Source organism: Quercus suber, unplaced genomic scaffold (assembly GCF_002906115.3).
Source record: "Quercus suber isolate HL8 unplaced genomic scaffold, Cork oak 2.0 scaffold_737, whole genome shotgun sequence".
NCBI lineage: Eukaryota > Viridiplantae > Streptophyta > Magnoliopsida > Fagales > Fagaceae > Quercus > Quercus suber.
The window spans coordinates 75,687-99,588 of record NW_027070176.1 but is presented as its reverse complement, the minus strand read 5'-3'; the positions used below and the strand labels follow the sequence as shown (position 1 = coordinate 99,588).

The following is a 23,902-nucleotide window of genomic DNA, read 5'->3' as shown; positions in this document are numbered from 1 at the left end:
AAAAGAAAATAAAAAGATAATAAGAATACTCCTCTCTTAAGTTTAATTAATTTATTTATATTTTAAATAATTATTAAATCAATTATGAAGTCATTACGGTTTGACCCTGATTTAACCTTGGTTCGACTTTAAAAATCTTAAACCTCTCCTTTTTACGGTTCAATAAACGGTCCGGGTTTCAAAACCTTGTTTACTATCACACAAAACTTGGATTTTTTTTTTTTTTTTTATCAAGTTTTTTTTTTTTTTGGGTGGTCAAAGACCCATATTATTTTAAAAATCAATTTTTTTAAGGTATATATATATATATATATTCAAGTTGGGGTAGTTATGTAACCATCTTGATAAACACTTGGCGCCACCCCTAACATTAGTAATGCTTGTGGGGGTGTGAGAAGTAAGGATTAAGATTCAAGTCTCTAAGAGTAAGTTTCATATAAATATACATTTAGATTTAATTAGAGTAAAATTTTATCTTAGGGCAAATAATAATAATAATAACATTAATAATAATAATAATTAAAAATTTTATTAATACCTAAACTATAGTTTTTGCCAAGTGCATTTTTATGAACTAGTTTGTACAAAAGATAAATACCACCAAACCAAACAAAGCATTATAAAATATTATTTTCAACACTAAATATATATGATTACCGCTCTCTCTAATTGCACGCTGTTTTTCTCTTTTGCAGGACTTTCATCCATCCTCTTCGTATAATTGTTGTTTCCCTCCAAGTAAATTTCAAGACTGGTTCAGTCATCAGAATCATGGGCACTCAGTGACAATGGATCTGCCCTCAAATTTGTATCACGATAGTAATTGTATGGGGCTTGTTCTATATGCATCTTTCTCAATTCATGGGGATCCAAACTTCATCCTTAGCCATTTAAATTCAGGAAAATCTCACTCCCTATATTGTCAATGCCAAATGAGTATGACTAATGTCGATGATCAGACAATTGCTTTCTCCACCAGTAAAGAAGAAATCACGTGGTTACTTGAGCTAGGTGAATTCATTTGGATATCCTACGTACCAGGGGAGCCATTCAAGAATATGTTGCAACACTGCAACCACATTAAGGCTTCATTTGTGAGTGACTGGCCAGGCGTGATAGTGCAGAAATGTGCATTACAACTTTTGTACCACCAAGAAGATGATAAAAACCACAACAAATGTAAATCTGAAGCGCAACAACAAATCTACTCTTCCAAGCTCCCTCAAACTCTCAGCCAAGTCCACGTCAGCCCTCCTCCTCTTTCGGCTACGGCTACGGCTACGCAGCGCGATCGAGCCGTGCGTGAAGCCGTTGATAGGGTCTTGGCTATGGCGACTAAGGGAAAAAGAAGGTGGAGCTATGCCTTCTTAACGAACTGGCGAAGGCGGAAGTTCCAAAAGAAGCATAGGAAGCAGCAAAGAGTGGTGAGTGCCACCGGGACTAGCCGGTCGCCCAAGAAGCATAAAGTGAGCGTTTTGAGGCTAAAGGGGAAGAGCTTGCTGGCTGTGAAGAGCAAAATGCGTGTTTTGAGCCGGGTAGTCCCCGGTTGCCGGAAACTATCCTTGCCGGTGATTCTAGAAGAAGCTACCGATTATATAGCCGCGCTTGAGATGCAAGTCAGAGCCATGACCACCCTCGCCAACCTTCTCTCCGGCTCCTCCTCCTCCTCCGCCAGCTCTAGCTCCGCACCGCCGCCTAGCTGATCACACTTTTCTCTACTGCCACGTGTCCTTTCCATTATCTCTCTCTTTTTTCTTTTTTTCTCTTTTCTCCTCCCTCTCAAATATCTCCATTAATTCTCTGTTAAATACGATGTTGCCTTTTTCTCTTGCAAGTAAAATTAAAAATCTTTTCATACTACCTGGAAATAATTCTTTTTTTTTTTTTTTTTATACATATATAATTTTTCGTTTTGCTATAATTAATCAAACATGGGAAATTAATTATTAAATATTTTCATTGAAAATATTAGAAAATGTAAACTGAGTTACTGGCAAATCAAAACCTAGCTATTTCTTAACTTAATTTTGTGACAACATAGCCTACTAGAAATCTCATTGATCGACAATCTCAACCAGAGCCCATCAGCCTGTTTTTGCCTGAGTCATTCTCAGGATTAAGCTCTTTAGTATCTCTAGATCTCAGTGATTGTAATCTGTTGGACGGAGCTCTCCCTGATGATCTTAGCTACCTATCCTCACTAACATCTCTGAATTTGAGGAAAAATAATTTTACATGCTTACCTGATAGCATTTCTCAGCTTTTGAATCTCAAACTTCTTTACTTGGATCATTGTAGCAAAGCTTCAATCATTGCCATATCTTCCATTAAGTACACAACTTGTTTCAAATCAAGTTGATCCTCCAAATTCAAAAAAATTATTCTCCTCATCAGGGTTCAAATTACTTTCATGAATTTATTTGTCAATTAGACATGGATGGCAGTTTTTTAAATTGTTCCCTAGTCCTTGAGGTTCCTAAGGAAATATTTGGCTATACATATCACATACAAGGTTTCCAGAACATTTTAATGAAGGGAGTTGCATTAGCCCTTTGATTAGACCCAAAATGCTGGATATTCAGGTTAAAATGTGTGGTGCACGTATTCTATATGAGCAAGATATGGTAGAATTTGCACAAAACTCAAGGCAAGATAATTTCAGGAGCTGTAATGATCTCAGTCGAGGTCATGAAAAATTGATAGAAGATCATATGAGCATTTCACATGGCCCTGACCCTAGGCTAAAACGAAATCTCAAGTCATTGCTTTCAAGATTGTACCAGGTCTCTTCTTATATCTAGGAAGCTCTATTTTAGCTAAAAATTTATAGGTTTAGGTCCATATTAATTCCTCAATTTATCTCCTCTTTTCTCTTTGTGAGACTTTCATTCGCACTTGTTTATCTATCAACATGTCAACTCAATGGTTGTAAAAAACAATGTTAAAATTTTTGTCTCTAAACTTATTATTTTTTAATCTGTTTTTCTCTCTCACCATTCTGTTGAACATTGATCGCCGTACATTTATGTATTTTACAGGTGGATTGGGCACAAAACCATTTGTATGATTAGAGATCTTTTTCTCTTCTGCATCGAAGTATGAGCATCATTTCATTTCAGTACATAAAGTAAAAAGGAGTAAGCTATTCAGAAAAGGAAAACAAAATTAAAGATTTCATAATAAAGATAGTATATTTGGATTCCCCATCTCCCTAGAGAAAATTATTTAATCCAACAATAGAGAGTGCAGTGCAGACTAATAATCAGAGAGGTAATAATTTTTGAATTATATTCCCCATCATCAGCCATCAGATGATCCATTGCTTCATGTCTTTTTCTTAAAATCTTGAATCAATATATATTTTTTTTTCAACAAACAAAATCATTCTACCTTTTACTGTTTAAAATTATAAAACCACACAATCCCCAATCTCTTGTCCTGTCACCCATTCAAAGTTTCCAATTCTTCCCAAGAAAAGCCAAACAGTTTCAAGATTGTATCAGGTCTCTGTTGAACTAAAGAGAACAACTCATACTGAAGAGAACAAAATTTATTTCACAATATTGACAAGTTGATAGCACACTTTTACAAAGACACAAATAACACTTGCTTAGACTCACATGGCTCTTTATTTTTGCCTTTGCACTTCTCCACTTATTTACCTTTTACAAGACGCATCAACTCGAATAAATATATCTGCACTCACCTCACTTCTAGAAACTTCCACACACTAGCTCTTGACTTTCTTTTCTTCACTTCACACACTTCACCTCACTTCACTTTACACAAGTACTTCACACAAGTGGGAACCAAGGCTTCTAGCTTCATTTAAGTTTCTGCCAGTACAGTTCTAGTAGTTTCTGGGCATTAGCTTATTATTTTTAATTTCTAACCCATGACAACTTCTAGAGTATTCTTCTTTTTTTCTTAGTAGTTTCAATTCTACAATCTTCTAGGCTCTAGCTTATTATTTATTGACCAAATCAACTTCTAGAATGATAGGCCAAAAACATATTGACCTCTTGTGATTAAATTAATTAATTAATTAATTAATTAATTAGCCAAGTTATTAATTAATCAATTTAACATGCAAACGCGTGGTAGCACAAACAAATCACCAATAAACTAATTATGCAGCGGAAAATAAATAACACAGTGATTTGTTTATAAATGAGGAAAACCTGACGACAAAAACTCTACTGGGTGATTTTCAGGTCACCACTCCCGAAACTCCACTATTATCACAACAAGCAGTTACAAGTAACGGAATCCCAAGTACCTTACCAACCTACAGTTGAACCCTTACCCCAATACCCAATTGGACTTGTTTTATAGTGACAGTTCCTCCTTTTTGATGCACGGCTCCCAAGTACGTGACTAACCAATTGCGTGGATCTCAGTATGCGACTTCAATCACAAACTAGAGAAAGTTTGTTGGCTGCAAAGTTCTTCAGTTCATCCCAACGATGACGATCAAGAAGATGCTTGGTAACAAAACCCTTTGGTGTAAATACATAACAACTTCTTCAATATTGATGAACTAGGTCAAAACTTTGTCTCAGGTCACAATTTGCTTGAATATAGTTTTTTCAATACTTGTGCAACTTGTGAACACATTGACGGCCCTGAAAACAATCCTTTTATATGTCTAGGGTTAGGAGAAAAAAAGGCCTAAAGACACATCCACAGATCCCAAGAAATCAAATCAGAAATTCTGATTTTATAAACCTCGACAAATAGAAGGTGTCGAGCAGCTGTCGAGCAAGTGTCGAGACACGGGCTTGAGACAGCTTCTTAAACCTTGACACTTGCAGCTGTCGAGAATCTGTCGAGAAGCTGTCAAGTTTTAATGACTTTGCACTTCTTCAATTTGTTTCTTGGACAAACTTGATGACTTCAACACTTGATCTTGAAACCTTATTTCTTGAAGTATTAAAAACACCTAGTGCTACCAAATTACAAGTTGAGTGCGTTTTGTCAAAAGATTAGCCAATTACATAAAATAATGACATACGTTCTTAACAAGAGAACCACATATGTCCTAATAATCTCCCCCTTTGGCAATCTATGACAAAATCACAACAAGCAAATGAGATATGAGAGAAGTCATAAATCGCTCAACTCATATTCACTTGTTTAATACAATAAAATCTATCATAATCACAAACTCTAGAAAAATTTTGCAAGAAGAGAATTTACGGCAAGTAGACTTTGACAAGCTATATTTCTGAAACGCTTTAAACAAAACTCATCAAGACATCTTAGTGTGAAACAAAAATAATAGATTGCATACATATATAAGAAGCATGTATATGAAGAGAGAAAAGAAACAACACATGTAAGATAGGTGAAAGAAACATACATCAACATATAAGAAAGATAAATACAATGTATATAAAAAAATGATCACAAGACCAAATATATAAGAATAATGTATCTATAATAGAAAGAAAAGAAAAGATATATCATATCCTCACTACATCCCTCAAGTATCAACACTCCTCCTAACAAAAATGTCATATACTAACTCTCCCCCTAAAATGACTACTCTTGTATCCCAAAATTACTCCCCCTTTTTGTCACGAGTGACAAAGGGTAGAGTGTCAAGTAGACATCTCATCAGTAGAGCTAGCATCTCCATCATCATCATCCGAAGCATCATTGTCATCACCATCATCATCATCATCCTCAGTATCAGAATCAAAAGTCACTGAAAGAAGTGGTGAAGGAGTAGCCTCAGAAGCATAGCCACCCATGGCTACCTGCCTACGTGTAATAAGACCAACACGAACGTTCACCTGATACAACTCCGTAGAGAGTGTATCTAGGTGAGCATCCATGCACTGCAACTGCGTCATGATGTCTCTAAGAGATACATCGCCCATAGTAGAAGAGGGAGCAGATGTAGATGGAGCAGACCAAGAGGGTGTCGAACGAGATGGAGTCAAACCGGAGGGAGGAGCTGCTTACTCCTGTGTTGACCTAAACTGAGCCTTACTACGTTTTACAGTAGCGGCGTCTGTGGCACACATGACAGAAAAGTGATTAGAAGAGGGAAAAGGAATAGAAAAGTGGCGTAGAATCCTCGTGATAGCTGAAGGGAGGATGAGCTTATCATGGGTAGTCGTATCCCTAAACACATCTATGATGGAAAGAATGAAATGTGAAGGAAAATCTATATTAAGGTGCTCTAACAAAGAAAGCAAGAATCGAGCACGAGGCTTTGTGATAGATAAAATCATCACCATGTTCATGAATCTAAAACCTTTAGCAAAAGGCCGACATGGTGTAAACTGACGCTCACCCCAAACAGATGGGTGCTCATAGAAAGCAGACATCATCTCGTCTTTAGACATAGTCCTCAGACGCTTACAACCAGGGTAGTCAGGATGGTCTATCCTCGGAACATGAAAAACATCCGCAACAAGCTGTGGTGTGACAGCAAAATGCGTACCTCGAACGCGAGTGTGAAAGAGAGGTACTGAAGAATCAATCTCGTGCATGTTGGAGTAAAAATCCTGAATAAGCATGAGAGGACAAGTGACTGGGACGTCACACAGTGACTCCCATCCCCGACTGTAAATAACATCGAGAAGGTCAGTGTCGACAAAGTCCGCCAAAATGACTTGGTGTTCCGAATGAACACCTCGTCAAGAAAAGTTCTTCAAGTATGCCTTTCGGGCATCCTCATCATGGAACTGAAGGTTAGAAGGAGTAGGATCAGAAGAAGACGATGCCTCCGGAACGAAGAGGGTTCCGAGACGGAGCAAACTTACGTTTAGGTGCCATAGACACGACTAACATAAACAGAGAGAGAGGGAGAGAATGAGATAATCAGAAAAGTTCTAAAAACATATCAAGATATATTGAAAAGAGTACGTATGCATGAAAATGCATGAGCATGTGACATGCAAAGTAAAAAGCATCATGGGCTCAACCCAATCCAATCCTACTAGCATACAAGCATATTACACACATCTAAATGCATGAAACTACTATTATAGTGCACATGTGATGCAATATATGAGGTTTTAAACACATTTAAATGAAAACCCAACCCAAAATTTCAAACAAAAACTCATCAATTTTGAAAAACTCCAAAATTTTTCAAAAAAGGTTTCAAATCATGAAATACATGAAGAATGAAGAGATAGGAAGCTTACCAAGTGAAGAAAAACCTGAGGAAGCTTGAAGAAACCTTGAGGAGCAAGATTTGGAGTGATATGAGAGTGTTTGGGAGAGAAAACAAAGAGCTATCGAGAGAGAGATCGAGAGAAATGAGGTTCGAATCGCATGAGAAGCTTAAATAGAAGCCTCAATAAATCTCGACAGATGAGGTGTCGAGGGATCTGTTGGGGTAGGTGTCGAAGAAAAAATCGTCGACAGCTGAAGGTGTCGAGGAGGTATCGAGGGATAAAACACCAAATTAAAGACAGAATCTCGATCGATCGGCCAGGTGTCGAGAATCTATCGAGGAGGCAGGAAATTTTTCAATTGAAATAAGAAACAGCTTGAAAAGCTCGACAGACAGCAAGGTATCGAGAAGGTGTTGAGACAGCTTTTAAAAACAGTTTTTCGAGAAGAGAAAAATATAGATATGAATGCAATCCAATATGCAACACAACCAATAATCCAAACAACATATTAAGCTCTCAAAATCATCTATCAATAGGAATTTTAAGCATATGGATCCTCAAACACACACACACACTAAACATGTCTGGCCGATTTTTATATTTCAAAAAACAAGTTAAGACAGTTTAGTGAGCATATATTAGCACATGTAAAACCTTGTGATGGCCAAATCACATTGTACCTACACACGTATCAAAAGTAGCAAAGAATATTACGTGTTGTGTGTGAAAAACATCGCAAGATTGCATATGTGTATGCATGTTATGACGATTTGAGATATGAAAAAATTACTTTAACTCACACACAATCATAACTATTTGATGGGGACTATCACCTTCAAAATACATCTTATAACTCCCACATCTCCTAGAATACATGCTTGCAATTATATTTAAAGCATTTTTTATCTTTTTGCTTCTTTTTTTTTTTTGCATATTTTCTTTTATTTAGCATATCATGTATGGGCATATAAGAGAGAGAGGGAGAAAATACCCAAGATGTTACGCATTTGACACTGCACTTTTGCTATGTCGAAGCATACGAGTGTCTTTGACACTGCACTTTTGCTATGTCGAAGCATATAAGTGTCATATTATGATTGGCAGGTAACAGTGATGAGATAGTTATTTATACCTTTCTCTTAGGATTTTCTAGTTCTTTCCGTCAAAAAGAGTGATATGAGTGTTAAGTTCAAGAGATAACTTAATCTTACTCATCACACATAAGAGCCACAAAGCTCACTTACTTAGTTGTTCATAGAAATGTTCATCTAAGTTATAAAATATACAAAATTTAGAAAACTTTGTTTCAATGGCCATTCAAGGTACACAAGTACCAAAGTACACAAAACACACACTGTTTTTGTATTTTTCTGATTTTTCAATTTTTTTTATATTAAAAACAAAATAAACAAAACTGAAAACAAACAAACAAAAACATGTTAAATAAGGCAAAACATAAAACTAGACTGACTAAAAAAAAATACAAAACACACAAGTAATGCAACAAACAAAAACAAGAAGATAGAAGAAAGTGATAAAAATCACTTAGAGTCCTTTTTCTTTCACACCTTAGAAGAACTTTTCCTTTGATTAAACCCTTGAACCAGTGGTGAGAGGTAAGAATTGAAACCATTCAAGTTTGAAAGGAACATGAGAGTTTTAAGAAGATCACCAAGAGGAGCAAGAGAGGATTGAAGTTGATTCTGGCTTCCAGATGTGATCATGACGTTGCTCTGTTGAGTGGCTAACCACTTATAGCAATTTGGTCGAGTATGACCGACAACTGCACAATGATGACAGAGATGCTGCTTCTTCTATTTGGGCTTTTGAGAGTTAACCTTCTTAGCCTTAGAGTTCCTAACATCTTTCTTATTCTACTTAGGGGGTATTCCTAAGATAGATTTACCCTTGTCTAAGTTCTCACTAGCTAATTCAGTTTTAACATCAGTGTTCTCAATTTCAATATTATTAGCAGGAGGAACTAACATAGTAGCACTAGTAGAAGCAATATTAGAGGAAGAAAGACCATACCCTAAACCTATTCGATCCGAAGCAGATTTCTGAATGCTAAACATCTCAGCAAGCTTTGAACTTGAAATCCTCTCCAACTAAGCTCTGACTTGAAACAGTTCCGCTTCATGCTTCTTGGTCTTTTCAGTCAAGAAATTGTTCTCAAACCTCAGTGCACCAATTGTTTGATTAGCTTTATCAAACTTTGTGGAAAGCTCTTCACGATCAAGTTCCACATCACTGAGCTTCTTAGTGGCCAGCCTATACAGTTTCTCATGCTTCTCAGAGAGCTTGTAAAATTTCTCATAGGCTGTATAGATATCATCTTGATTGTCCATCTTCTCAAATTTGGACTCCACCAGTTCTTCAACAATCCCTTTAGTAGAATTAACTGTGGCAGTGAAGGCATTTAAGATTCCGTTATCCTCATTTTCGGAATCATCTTCAAGCTCAGTGTCACTTAACGTAGCAGCAAGTGCCTTGCTTTTCCCAATGCTCTTGAGATATGTGGGACATTCTTGCTTCACGTGACCGAAGTCATGGCACCTAAAACACTTAGGTCCTGTGGGAACAGTGTACTGATCGCCATCCCTTGCATCCTTCTTCCCTTTGTCTTGGCTTTTGAACTGAAAAGAGTTGGATTGCCTACGGTCCTTGTTGAAGTTCCTCCCATTGGCATTCTTCATAAATTTCTTGAATTGCCTTATAATGTAGGACTTCATCTTGGAATCTTCATCATCGAAAGACTCATCTGTGTCACTTCTTTTTTGCCTTCAAGGCCATACTCTTGCCTTTACTCGACTTGCCAATCCTAGATAACCCTAGCTCGTAGGTTTACAAGTTTCCAACCAACTCAGTCAAAGGAATCTTATCAATATCCTTTGATTCTTCTATCGTTGTAATCTTGGCATGGAATCTCTCGGGTAGAGATCTGAGCACCTTCCTCACAATCTTGGGTTTAGGAATAGTTTTACCAAGATTGAAGGATGAGTTCATTATGTCTTTGAACTTGGCATAGAACTCATCGAACGACTCATCCTCCTCCATCTTTATTTCTTCAAAGCTTGTAGTGAGCCTTTAAAGTTTTGAATCCTTGACAGCCTTTGTACCTTCATAGGTTGTCTGGAGAATGGTCCATGCTTCCTTAGTAGTTTCTGTGGAGGATATCTTCTTAAACTCCTCATTGGTGACTACACTGAATAAGGCATTCAATGCTCTGCTGTTGAAGTTTACCGCCTTGATCTTGGTTTCATCCCAATCAGCTGACGCTTCTTTTGGCTTGGTCCAACCAATCTCTACAACTTGCCACACCTTCTCATCTAAAGACGACAAGAAAACTCTCATGCGTACTTTCCAATATGCATAGTTAGTGTCATCAAATAAAGTAGGTATAATTAACGACTGTCCTCAATCCATGACAAACAGGGGTTAATGGATCAACACAATAAAGATTAAACTTAATCAGAGTATGCCTGGTCTGATACCACTTAATAAGCCAAAAATGTATTGACCTCTTGTGATTAAATTAATTAATTAATTAGCCAAGTTATTAATTAATCAATTTAACATGCAAACACATGGTAATACAAACAAATCACCAATAAACTAATTATGCAGCGAAAAATAAATAACACAGTGATTTATTTACTAATGGGGAAAACCTGACGGCAAAAATTCCACCGGGTGATTTTCAAGTCATTACTCCCGAAACTCCACTATTATCACAACAAACAGTTACAAGTAAAGGAATTTCAAGTACCTTACCAACTTACAGTTGAACCTTTACCCTAATACCTAATTGGACTTGTGCTGTAGTGACAGTTCCCCCTTTTTGATGCACGACTCCCATGTACGTGACTAACCAATTGCGCGGATCCCAGTACGCGACTTCAATCACAAACTAGAGAAAGTTTGTTGATTGCAAAGTTCTTCAGTTCATCCCAGCGATAACAATCAAGAAGATGCTTAGTCACAAAACCCTTTGGTGTAAATACACAGCAACTTCTTCAATAGTGATGAACTAGGTCAAAATTTTGTCTCAGGTCACAATTGCTTGAACAGAGTTTTCTCAATACTTGTGCAACTTGTGAACACTTTGACGGCTCTTAAAACAATTCTTTTATATGTCTAGGGTTAGGAGAAAAGAAGGCCCAAAGACACATCCACGGATCCCAAGAAACCAGATCAGAACTTTTGATTTTATAAACCTCGACAGATAGAAGGCGTCGCGCAGCCGTCGAGTAGGTGTCGAGACACGAGCTTGAGACAGCTTCTTAAACCTCAACACATGCAGCTGTCGAGCTTTAATGACTTTGTACTTCTTCAACTTGTTTCTTAGACAAACTTGATGACTTCAACACTTGATCCTGAAACCTTGTTTCTTGAAATATTAAAAACACCTAGAACTATCCAATCACAAGTTGAGTGCGTTTTGTCAAATGATTAACCAATTACATAAAAATAATGACATATGTTCTTAACAAGAGAACCACATATGTCCTAACATAGAACAATAGTCAAATTGTGGCTCTACAAAGTAATGTCTATAGATTTCTAGAGAATAAGAGAAAGAAAGAGAGGCGATGCTTGATGTTTAACAATCTCTTCCTATACCTCACCAAACTCTATATTTTTGTATTTGAGTAATGCTTGGACAAAAAATATTCGTAATGTGGTTGGCATGTTAAGTTGTGGAATCAACATTATTTTCACATTAACTTACTATGGACATCATTTTTATTAGCACCTATATCACAGTATATATTCTGACTCAGTGGTTGTGAAAATTCCTGTGTCTTTGAACTTATTGTTTCTTTGTATATATTTTGTCTCATTGAACGTTTGAACACCATATGTTTATATATTTTACAGGTAGATTATGCACGGAACCATTGGTATGATTATATCTTTCCTCAGATTACAATTCCACCGAACTGGTTCACTTATCAAAGTTTTGGGCCCTACGTAAAATTGAAGCTGCCTGCTCATTTGCATGATGATTCAACATGGTTGGGGTTCACTGTATATGCTTTATATACTATAGAGAAGCATCGAGCTGGTTTCGAGCAGGATTCATTATTTCAGAGGATCAAGTTCCTTTGCGCCTTACACGGCCTTTCCCCTGGCTAGAGACGATTTTGATGAGTTATCACGTACAGCGACTTTTGGTATTTTACATACCGCGATTGCTTTTTCAGTTGAGTTCGTGTAGTCACATTGCCGCTTTATTTAAAAGCAATGGCCCTGGTGTGAAAGTTGACATGTGTGGAATCCGTCTTGTATATGAGCAAGATGTCAACAAGTTTGTGCAAACACTTGTGGAGTACATGATAGAGTGTCCGGAGGCCTATCATCAATCTATCAGCTTAAATCTTTTAGATCAAATTGGAATGATGCAAGACTGCAATCATGAAAAAGATGATGGTTGCGCTCTTAATCCAGAAAGGTTAAAATTAACTGAACCAGTATTTTCTTTCCACACTTCAATGCAATAGATATATAATTTGTAAGTCAAATTAAAGGTATGTTCTTTTATACTTGCAGGAGGTCATACCCCATGCCAATGCTTCTACCAAGTAATGAAATGATACAGGAGGAGCGCACTTCAGGGGAAACATTTTCAAATCAAGTAATTGCTGCAGGCACTTCAAGAGATTCAGGTCGACCCTATATTGATTTAGGCATACCATTGGTGAATGGACAATTTGGAAGTAACATGTCAAGCGCAAGCACTTCAAAGAATTCACCTGGAGGCTCTACTAATCTTGGCATACCATCTATGAATCGGCAAGGTGGAACTGGAAGTAAGACGTCAAGCACAGGCACTTCAAAAAATTCCAGTCGAGGTCGCTCTATTAATTTGGGCATACCATTATTTGTGGATGGGCAATGTGGAAGTGACATGTCAAGCAGCCTTGAATCTTGGTTTGGACCATATTTGCAGGTTCCCTCTCTAACGCAAAAAAAGAAAAAAAAAAAAAAGAATGAGTAATGCTACAGTCGCAAACTATTTTACAATATTTATATCAAATGTTGATGTGATCAACCCCTTATTGGTTTTTATCTAGGCCTATCATTAATATCACTTTTTATTTACAAATATAATCACTCACCACATCAGCAGTTTTTAAAATTTTTTGTAAAATAGTTTATATCTCTAGTATTATTCATAAAAAATTATGCAACACTTTCCATATAATGCCTGCTATTATTCTTATTTCAAATAATAGTAGGTATATAAGTGGTGTAAATAATTACTAGTAAATTAGTAATGTTAGAGACAAAATAATGTCCACAATTTTTTTTTTTTTTTTTCATATCAATGGAGTCCTTGACTTTAACAAATTAATAGAGTTCTTAACTCTACCCCATTAATGGAGTTACCATCAAATTAATGGAGGCATTAACTCTACCAAATTAATTGTGACTAATTCTTTGGACTTATTAATTCCTTAAATAGGATTAGAGTTAATAATTCTTAAAATAAAATGACCATAAAATTGGGTTGAGGAAATTTTCCAATTCCAAATATGTTCACAATGATTAAATTGCTTCAAAGGAGTTTTCTCTCCCTTAATTAAATTTGGGAATTTCAATCAAAATATTATTAAAATTCTGACAAATAAGCAAATGAAAGAAAGGAAAATTTGCTCGATTGCCATAAAAGCATGATCCTTGAGACTAAAATTAATTATCTCAAATACAAAATTATGTCAATACTTAATTAAACACCAAGTATTGACTTAAAGATCCATAATTTAAAGTTGGACAAAACCATATTTGAGACTTTAAATCTAAGATTCCAAAATTAAGAACTACGAATGGGCTTGATCCCCGCCAAGGGTACGTAGGCAACCTAAATAAATTATTAGGTGTAGCCACAAATAAATAAAAAACACAAATCCCCTTAAGCATAAAAATAAATAAACTTATGTACAAAGACGACATGGTTGGAATCAAAGGGTCTTCCCTTAAAACAAGAGATACATTATCTTGAATTGGCACTACTCACATCAATAAAACTCATATGTCAAAAGGCCTATGGGTGAAATTATGTTTGACGAATTTGACCAAAATAACAATTCTTGTTAAACATAATTTGACGATGTTTGTTAAACATAATTTGACAATTATTGTTAAACATTGGTTAACAATTTTCGTCTACAACCTTAAAATTGAAGTCGTTACTTTTAGTTTCTCAAAAAAAAAAAAAATTGTTTCTTTTAAAACTACAAGATTTATTACAACCTTAAAATGTAGAGTTGAAATATGATTTTTCTAATTTTAAGGGGAAAAAATGAAATAAAAGTAATTCGGGATTCGACTTTCATCAGGCTTGGCATTTGGGCTTCTACCGCTTTAAGAAACAGTCCATAAAACATTCTGGATTTTGATTGGGCTTTTACCTCTTTTGCAAACAGTGATATACATTGAAGTATGGGATTTATTAGTGTTTCGAAAAAACAATCAACATAATGATAAATGGATTTTCTGACAATCAATCCATTAAATGACATGTTCTTCCTCAATAGAACTTTTTTTACTTCTTTTGTTCAAAAATTTCAACCATGCTCATCAAGTTATCTGATATGAAATGGCGGCCCTGGGTGGGCAAGGATATTGGACCAACAAGTGGCCCAATTTGGGTTCGTCAAAGGAAGATCATTGGTCATGAGTTCTACATTGATAAGGTTAAGGTAAATTCTACATTGGACACCTTTAAGTAAATATGTTTTTCTTTTCTTTTTTCCCTCACATTTTACTTAAAATATAAATATTCTTCACTGCTATCTTTCAATTTTTGGGCAAGGCTTTTGTCTAGTATATTTGGCAAGATATGAGATTTATTTTTATTTTTTTTTTTATTTTTATTTTTTTTTTATAATTTTTAGATATATTATGTCCATATCATGTACCCTGAACACAAACCAATACTCTTAATTTTNTCCACAATTTTTTTTTTTTTTTTTCATATCAATGGAGTCCTTGACTTTAACAAATTAATAGAGTTCTTAACTCTACCCCATTAATGGAGTTACCATCAAATTAATGGAGGCATTAACTCTACCAAATTAATTGTGACTAATTCTTTGGACTTATTAATTCCTTAAATAGGATTAGAGTTAATAATTCTTAAAATAAAATGACCATAAAATTGGGTTGAGGAAATTTTCCAATTCCAAATATGTTCACAATGATTAAATTGCTTCAAAGGAGTTTTCTCTCCCTTAATTAAATTTGGGAATTTCAATCAAAATATTATTAAAATTCTGACAAATAAGCAAATGAAAGAAAGGAAAATTTGCTCGATTGCCATAAAAGCATGATCCTTGAGACTAAAATTAATTATCTCAAATACAAAATTATGTCAATACTTAATTAAACACCAAGTATTGACTTAAAGATCCATAATTTAAAGTTGGACAAAACCATATTTGAGACTTTAAATCTAAGATTCCAAAATTAAGAACTACGAATGGGCTTGATCCCCGCCAAGGGTACGTAGGCAACCTAAATAAATTATTAGGTGTAGCCACAAATAAATAAAAAACACAAATCCCCTTAAGCATAAAAATAAATAAACTTATGTACAAAGACGACATGGTTGGAATCAAAGGGTCTTCCCTTAAAACAAGAGATACATTATCTTGAATTGGCACTACTCACATCAATAAAACTCATATGTCAAAAGGCCTATGGGTGAAATTATGTTTGACGAATTTGACCAAAATAACAATTCTTGTTAAACATAATTTGACGATGTTTGTTAAACATAATTTGACAATTATTGTTAAACATTGGTTAACAATTTTCGTCTACAACCTTAAAATTGAAGTCGTTACTTTTAGTTTCTCAAAAAAAAAAAAAATTGTTTCTTTTAAAACTACAAGATTTATTACAACCTTAAAATGTAGAGTTGAAATATGATTTTTCTAATTTTAAGGGGAAAAAATGAAATAAAAGTAATTCGGGATTCGACTTTCATCAGGCTTGGCATTTGGGCTTCTACCGCTTTAAGAAACAGTCCATAAAACATTCTGGATTTTGATTGGGCTTTTACCTCTTTTGCAAACAGTGATATACATTGAAGTATGGGATTTATTAGTGTTTCGAAAAAACAATCAACATAATGATAAATGGATTTTCTGACAATCAATCCATTAAATGACATGTTCTTCCTCAATAGAACTTTTTTTACTTCTTTTGTTCAAAAATTTCAACCATGCTCATCAAGTTATCTGATATGAAATGGCGGCCCTGGGTGGGCAAGGATATTGGACCAACAAGTGGCCCAATTTGGGTTCGTCAAAGGAAGATCATTGGTCATGAGTTCTACATTGATAAGGTTAAGGTAAATTCTACATTGGACACCTTTAAGTAAATATGTTTTTCTTTTCTTTTTTCCCTCACATTTTACTTAAAATATAAATATTCTTCACTGCTATCTTTCAATTTTTGGGCAAGGCTTTTGTCTAGTATATTTGGCAAGATATGAGATTTATTTTTATTTTTTTTTTTATTTTTATTTTTTTTTTATAATTTTTAGATATATTATGTCCATATCATGTACCCTGAACACAAACCAATACTCTTAATTTTGTCACTCATTTTCAAGAAGTATCTAACCCATTTAAGACATCCTTGCAACTGTTGCAAGATGAGAATTTGGTCATATTGGATCTAAATGTCTCCTATTCTTTCTATATTATGTTCGATTACAACTTTCCTATGTCTCTATCATTATAGGGACATTCTTTATAGTGTTATTCACATATTATGTCTCGCATCTCCAAATCACTCTCTCAGAAATTTTAATGATGGTTAGTGATAAAGGGAGATGTGAGGTAGAAAGAGAACACAGTTGCTTTTTCTTGCAATGGAAAATTTAACATTACTTCTATGAAGAAAATTGTTGTCTGCGCACTTCCAATATCCAGTAGAACTCATATATTGTTGTTTGCACACTTCTTTTTTTTTTTTTTTTTTTTCCAACTCTTTTTAAAGGGCATGCAAAATCTAATGATCGAATGTACAACCTCAACGCTAAGATCTTGGGAGAGCAGAATTGAAAATGAGGGGGGAATTACAGTCATTGAAATTGAAAAGGATTTGAAGAGCTTGTCTGCACATATAATCTCAAGAGCCTGTTTTGAAAGCAATTACACTCAAGGCCAGGGGAAGAAATATTCTTTAAGCTCAGAACTCTTGGAAAAACTATGTCCAAGAGACCTCTTGGAATTCCTGGGCTTAGGTACAACTACATGAAACTCTTCACATAAATCACAATCTTTTATGCGCTATATGAGTTCCAAAGTTATACATAATGTGAAAACGTTGGTTGTTGTACGACCATTTCTCATTGTTTATTATCTCATATTTTTATAAAAATATATATTTGGGGTTAACTAATTATCAACAATGGTACATAATTTAAATATCAAGGTTATCTTATATTCTTATTAGTATGCTTATTATTTGTGAGCTTTCCCTAACTTAGATCCTATCAATTTAAATTTGAAGTTGCAAAAGACAAATATGGAAGATTAGAGAAAGTGATCAACCCATGGTTGTAAAGTAGTAAAACAACGTATGGAGACAACTTTTGAGAAGGATCTTCTACAAATGATACTAGAAGGAGCCAAAAATTCTGTTGATTACAGTAGTCCATGGTCAGATATCTTCTGTGACAAGTTCACGACAACATCGTGTAGCGCTTATGGACTGCTTCTTCAACCCCAACACGGAATTCCTCTCCATGTGAGGAGTGTGTAAATGACTTTTGAATCAGTTTTTGATGTTCAACATAGTTTTGAGGGGCACAGAATAAGGACTCAAGGAGAGACACTGCCTCTGTTACATTGTTATGGTATCTTCAGAATGGAAATTTAGCATGCAAAAATTGCACAAACATTATAATGCGATATACCGATATCGTTCTAAGTCATTCACAAGTTACCACATTATAATTGCAATGTCATTCCTCCCTAGATAAGAAACAGTGGAACATATTTCTTCCACTCATGACCATCCAGGCATCTATTTAAAGAAGCACCATCGCTAAAATGGCATCTATAAGAACAAAATAGTTTCAGTGTTACAATGCAGGAAGCCCTGTTTAATCTGCAAAGTAGAAAATAGGTTTCCCATGTATTTTGCATGAAATTGAAAAATAGTTACCTCAATAAATTTGTATGAAATTAGATGAATCGCTGTAGTATATAGAGCTCGTCAATTACATTTTAAATCACTGACACATTAACAAATGCTTTGTTTTCAAGAGCTGCATCCCAGATGATTAAAAGTTTCTTTAGAGAACACAATTTTATTATATATCTGTGGAAAAAGCAGAACAAAATTCAAATGATTCTGTTTGGTAACATATTTTTACACTGAAGGAAATTTTGATTCACTAAATCATTCAAATGACTTTGTTATTAATTGCATATTAATAGATTCAGATTCAATATATTCAGTGGCTCACTGTAAATTCCACACCTTCAAATTCAATCTCCTTCACATTTTCAAATAAAAAGCACAACAAAGATTATGCAAATAATGCATTACAGTTATGAGAGTTTAGTTCTGATGGTCTATAATAATATAGACAACCTTCAAACTGTGACCAGGATCCACATTTTGAAATGAAAACCAGGATTTTACTTTAAGCCTCATGGAAAGAATATGACAAGGATTGCAAATACAGAAATTTATTCAACTTTTCTAGATATGATATGGAGCCAGCTCTATAACTTGGTGTTAGAATTTGTTGAAGATTGAAGCTGCAACAGAAGAGGGATTGACACTTGTAGGGAGCTCAAACATAGCTTCTGCTGATTATAATTTTGAGTAGCAAATCCAAAAAGGACTTTCACGAGAAGAATGATCTATTCCTATTGCGTTCTAATCGAGCTTCCCTCTATTCAGAAAAAGAAGAAGAATCAATAACCATATAGTTCCCAGCAATATTACAAGCAATTGGAATAATTTAATATTAGAGAGAGAGAGAGAGGGGGGATAACAGTGTCATCAAGCCAATAGCACTGCTGTCCTCATTCAAGATTTATTCATCCAGGTACAATTTCTTCATCAATTTCAATCATATATAAGAATTAAATCTACAGAGCATTTAAACATTGAAGGATCCATTACCTCCTTTTTCTTGCATTCCTTGTAAATATCAAAATGTTCTTGACATTTACTCTTGTCTGAGCCATATTCTTCTAAACCTGCAACACTAGCAAAGCAATCAATATATAACCCATGTGAGGCTTATAGACATCAAAAAGATTCAGTCAACATAAAGTTTGATTACAACTAGGTACGCTACTACATAGGGAAGAAAATAGACATATGATAGGAATCAAATACGCAGAGAAATATTAACAGTCAAAAGTATTCGGTTATTGGATAAAAATGTATATTCTTCTAATGGAAAATCAGGATCAACCAGGACAAAATTAAAGCATTGATTGAAATCTTCTTGGTGTCAAGATAAGAGCTATGGATAATGGTGCAGGGAAGCATGTAGGCTATTCTAATCTGGGTTTAGTTAGCAACATGATCTGCTGAGAACAATTAGTAGGTGGTTAAACACCTCTACAAGAACGCTAAGTTCCAAGAAAAGAACACAAAGGCTTCAATTTTTGTTAACTTGGAAAAACTAAGTACAAAATGGAATCCACTTAGGAGCTTGCCAAGTGTCAAACTAATATTGGCTAATGCTGTTCCAAATAACAAACTAGCTAATGAGAATCTGTTAAAACAGATTAGAGTGGCTGCCACCCCTGTAACAAGCTGACTGAAGCCCGTTGTTTGGAAACATGGATAGTGTAACTAACTAACCACTGAACAGTTAAGACTTCAAGCTGCATAAATGGTTTTGTATTCCACTAGTCTTGTCTGTAAGCTTCAAAAGGACTTTTTCAATCAGTTTGCAGCCACTTGATTGACTTCTTAACATCTTGAAATTGCATATAAGATGCTCTTGCATCAAATAGTCACTATCGACAAGTAATGATAGAAAAATCGGACCTATTAGGAGACATATAATGCATTATGGATTTTGATCAAAATACATTTACCCGATCACATCCAAGCAATAGACAATCAAGTAAAATCCAATCCACAAAAAAATTTGGTACAGACAGCATCATTGTACCTGAGGCTGTAAAGTCAGAGGAATCTTTATTGTAGGCCATAGAGATGGAAGTCAGTCATAATCGGGATACTATGCTATTTCAATCTGTGCTAGTACATAGTACATACAATGCACATAATCTCAATTTCCTTCTTCTTAATCTTTTCTTCTCGAAGAATAACAAAAAAACGTTAAATCTTCCTCAAGAGTGCCGTGTTAAACGATAACCTTGAGTACAAATTGCCTTAAAAAATTTCTATTTTCTCATCTTCTCTAAGAATTTGTCATAATATAACTTATGCTCTCTCTATGGGAACTTATTATTCTACTACAAAGAAAAACTACATATATGTATATACTTTTCAACAAGCATTCCTAATGTTTTTAAAAACCCCCAATTAACGAAAAACTACAGAATTAACAAATTAAGCATGAATTTCACAAAGCAAATACCCAAAAAAAAAAAAAAAAAAGGCTTGGAAAAACAAAAANGGACCTATTATGAGACATATAATGCATTACAGATTTTGATCAAAATACATTTACCCGATCGCATCCAAGCAATAGACAATCAAGTAAAATCCAATCCACAAAAAAATTTGGTACAAACGGCATCATTGTACCTGAGGCTATAAAGTCAGAGGAATCTTTGTTGTAGGCCATAGAGATGGAAGTCAGTCATAAACGGGATACTATGCCATTTCAATTTGTGCTAGTACATACAATGCACATAATCTCAATTTCCTTCTTCTTAATGTTTTCTTCTCGAAGAATAACAAAAAAACGTTAAATCTTCCTCAAGAGTGCCGTGTTAAACGATAACCTTGAGTACAAATTGCCTTAAAAAATTTCTATTTTCTCATCTTCTCTAAGAACTTGTCATAATATAACTTATGCTCTCTCTATGGGAACTTATTATTCTACTACAAAGAAAAACTACATATATGTATATACTTTTCAACAAGCATTCCTAATGTTTTTAAAAACCCCCAATTAACGAAAAACTACAGAATTAACAAATTAAGCATGAATTTCACAAAGCAAATACCCAAAAAAAAAAAAAAAAAAGGCTTGGAAAAACAAAAACAAGGAAATTAGATGATTCGGAGAGAACCCATCAAAAGAAAAATGATATACGAAAGAAAGGATCAATGGGTTTTCAATAAAAATTGAAGCAACAACAAAGATAAGGGTCAAACGAAAGCAAAAGACCAAAACAATTAGGTATGACGAAATAATAACTGGATAAATCAAATAATGAAAAGGAAAACATGAAAGAAGCTTACATTTGAGAGAAGCAGAATATTGAGAATAACATATAGAATCAGAGATTTTCGCAGCGCTCGGATATGGCGGTGTTGAAGCTTTCGATGCCATTGCTCTGTGTCTATCTCTCCGTCTGCGTTTGGCTCCGAATTTTGTTTCAACTTTATGGGTTGGACCCGGATCCATTTGTTATATATATATATATATATTTTTTTTTTTCATTAAATAGATGTACATCAATACGTGCTGTGTTGTGTTGTGTTGTGTCAGGTAAGGTATTAAATTCTTGAGTATTTTTTGGGTGTTAAAATTTAAAACACAAAAACAAGTTAGGATTAAATAAAGTCTTCCCAAAAAAAAAAAAAATTCAATTGATATTTTTTCTTGATACTAAATAGCAATTATAGATTCCAGTTAACTCAACTAATCAATTTTTTTTGTAGTTATTGTTAAGTGTGTGCATATGTTGCACATTTGATATGAAATGGTTGTTGAATTTTAGGCAAAAGTTTTAGATTCAAGAATTGTGTATCACTTCATACTTTAGTGAGTCTCTATTGAACAAATTCAATGTATTAAGGATTTTATATCCCTTCGAAAGGGTGAATGCATCATTGAAGCGAATATTATGTTCTTCCAGTGTTTTTCTAAGAGTATAGATAATTTTTATTTTAACTTTATTACTTTTAGATGAATTGAACAAGGTTAATTAATAATCTTTCTCCAATTTTATTTCTTATACAATTATATATGGTCAAAGTGTATTTTTTAAATGGCATTGTGAGATGAAGTTCGTACTTTTGAACTTTTTTTTTTTTTGGGGGGTTTCATTTTCATGCTGATGTCTCTTCATGCAATATAAATATTTATTTTTATTAATTTAACTTGTGCATTGCATAGGTTAGCAACTAGTTTCTACCTAAAGCAACTTCGTGATTTAGATGCAAAATCCTCCCATCTAAATAATACATAAATGAATTTTATATATGGGTCAAAAATTCCTAAAACATTAGTATAAAGGCCTCCCCTTTCTGTTACTTTATCTTTGTTGGTCATCAATGAACACAATTATTGGAATTTAAGTTCCATCTAGTGCTCGAAGAATAAACAAAATTGAGAAAACTTGTGTAAGTACCAAGGAGAACTATAATTAAAATAAAATATTTAGTTTCGGAAGTACCCCAAACCATCTACACGTTTTTGTTAGAATCGTTGAGAAGATATAAATGATATTTCAAGTAGCCTTTAGCAAAATTCTTTTGAATTGCTAGCTTATTGTTCCATTGGAACCATGATACATATGTAAATTTGATCACTCTATTCTTCAAGTGATTGTACGCGAGCAACAGAGCTAGTACATGTAAAAACATCGCAACAACTTCTTCGATAGTGAATTGTTTTGACTAGATCAACCCCCTCTTCTCAAGTGAAATTTTATATGTATTTTAAAATGCACTCTTCTTTACCTAAAGTTATTAGGGTACGTTTGGTACACTGAATGGAGATTACGATAGAAATTGTAATATTTATTACTAGAAATAAAATGTATTGTAATGTAATAATTAAACCTATTCATTAGTTTGGTTGTGAGTTATAACATTAAAACAAAACTTAATATTTATTTTAGGAAATATCTTACTTATACATTATATCTCCTTAAAAATTGTTATTTTTAAATTTAACAGAGATATGTGTTATTTTTTATATTTTATAATTGTTAGATGTATATGGAAAATTTGTTTATTTGAAAATATATTAAGTTTTGAAATTATTACAATTACCAATGAATAGATAATACCATTGTTATTGATTCCGTTCCGTTCCGTTCTGGCCGGAACGAACGGAATTTTTCATTCCGATATGCAAACTAGTACTGGAATTACCTACGTTCCACCACGGCTCAAATTTCGGGTCGTTTTGGGTCATTCTGGCCAATTCTGGTCAATTCCGGCCGAGATGGGAATTTCAGCTGGTACATGATTTTGCCTGTTATAAAAATTTAAAAAAAAAAAAAAAAAGTCCAGAGATAGCAAAACGACGCCGTTTTGGACAGAACTAAAAAACCTAATCTTATATTCCTCCACTCTTCGGGTCTTCATTTCTTATTCTTTGATTTCTTTCACTTTCAATCTCTCTCTCACTCACTGCTGTCGTGCTCATTGCTCACTGTGCAGTGTGCTCTCTGCTCCTAAGCTTCGATCTCTCACTCTCTCGTGCTGTGCTTTCTGCTCCTAGGCCCTAGCTTCTTCTTTGACTCTTTCACTCTTTCTCTACTTCGGCCAAAACAGGTATTCTTTCTCTACTCTCACTCTTTCGGATTTTTTAAGATTTTCTTTCTTGTGATTTGTTAAGA

General features: G+C 34.4%; 2 protein-coding genes across 2 annotated transcripts; one reads left to right on the top strand and one right to left on the bottom strand.

Annotated features, from left to right (window-relative positions):
* Positions 1-699: 699 nt before the first annotated feature.
* LOC111990561 (transcription factor bHLH148-like) lies at positions 700-1,860 on the top strand. The gene has a single exon (XM_065766735.1). The coding sequence runs from the start codon at positions 789-791 to the stop codon at positions 1,701-1,703; it is 915 nt and encodes a 304-aa protein (XP_065622807.1). The 5' UTR covers positions 700-788; the 3' UTR covers positions 1,704-1,860.
* Positions 1,861-18,633: 16,773 nt separating this feature from the next.
* On the bottom strand, positions 18,634-21,740 carry LOC111990562 (cytochrome c oxidase-assembly factor COX23, mitochondrial). Its single transcript, XM_065766750.1, has 3 exons — positions 21,570-21,740; positions 19,296-19,372; positions 18,634-19,062 (listed from the first exon to the last, which is right to left on the bottom strand). The coding sequence occupies exons 1-3, from the start codon at positions 21,733-21,735 to the stop codon at positions 19,015-19,017; spliced, it is 291 nt and encodes a 96-aa protein (XP_065622822.1). The 5' UTR covers positions 21,736-21,740; the 3' UTR covers positions 18,634-19,014.
* Positions 21,741-23,902: the final 2,162 nt, after the last annotated feature.

Bases quoted from the DNA above. Each gene is read 5' to 3' on its own strand.
- LOC111990561 (XM_065766735.1), top strand. From the start codon at position 789: ATGGATCTGCCCTCAAATTTGTATCACGATAGTAATTGTATGGGGCTT.
- LOC111990562 (XM_065766750.1), bottom strand. From the start codon at position 21,735: ATGGATCCGGGTCCAACCCATAAAGTTGAAACAAAATTCGGAGCCAAA. The intron at 19,373-21,569 runs GTAAGCTTCTTT...CTAGTGTTGCAG, and splicing joins ATATTCTGCTTCTCTCAAAT to GTTTAGAAGAATATGGCTCA. The intron at 19,063-19,295 runs GTAATGGATCCT...TTTTCTGAATAG, and splicing joins AGGAATGCAAGAAAAAGGAG to AGGGAAGCTCGATTAGAACG.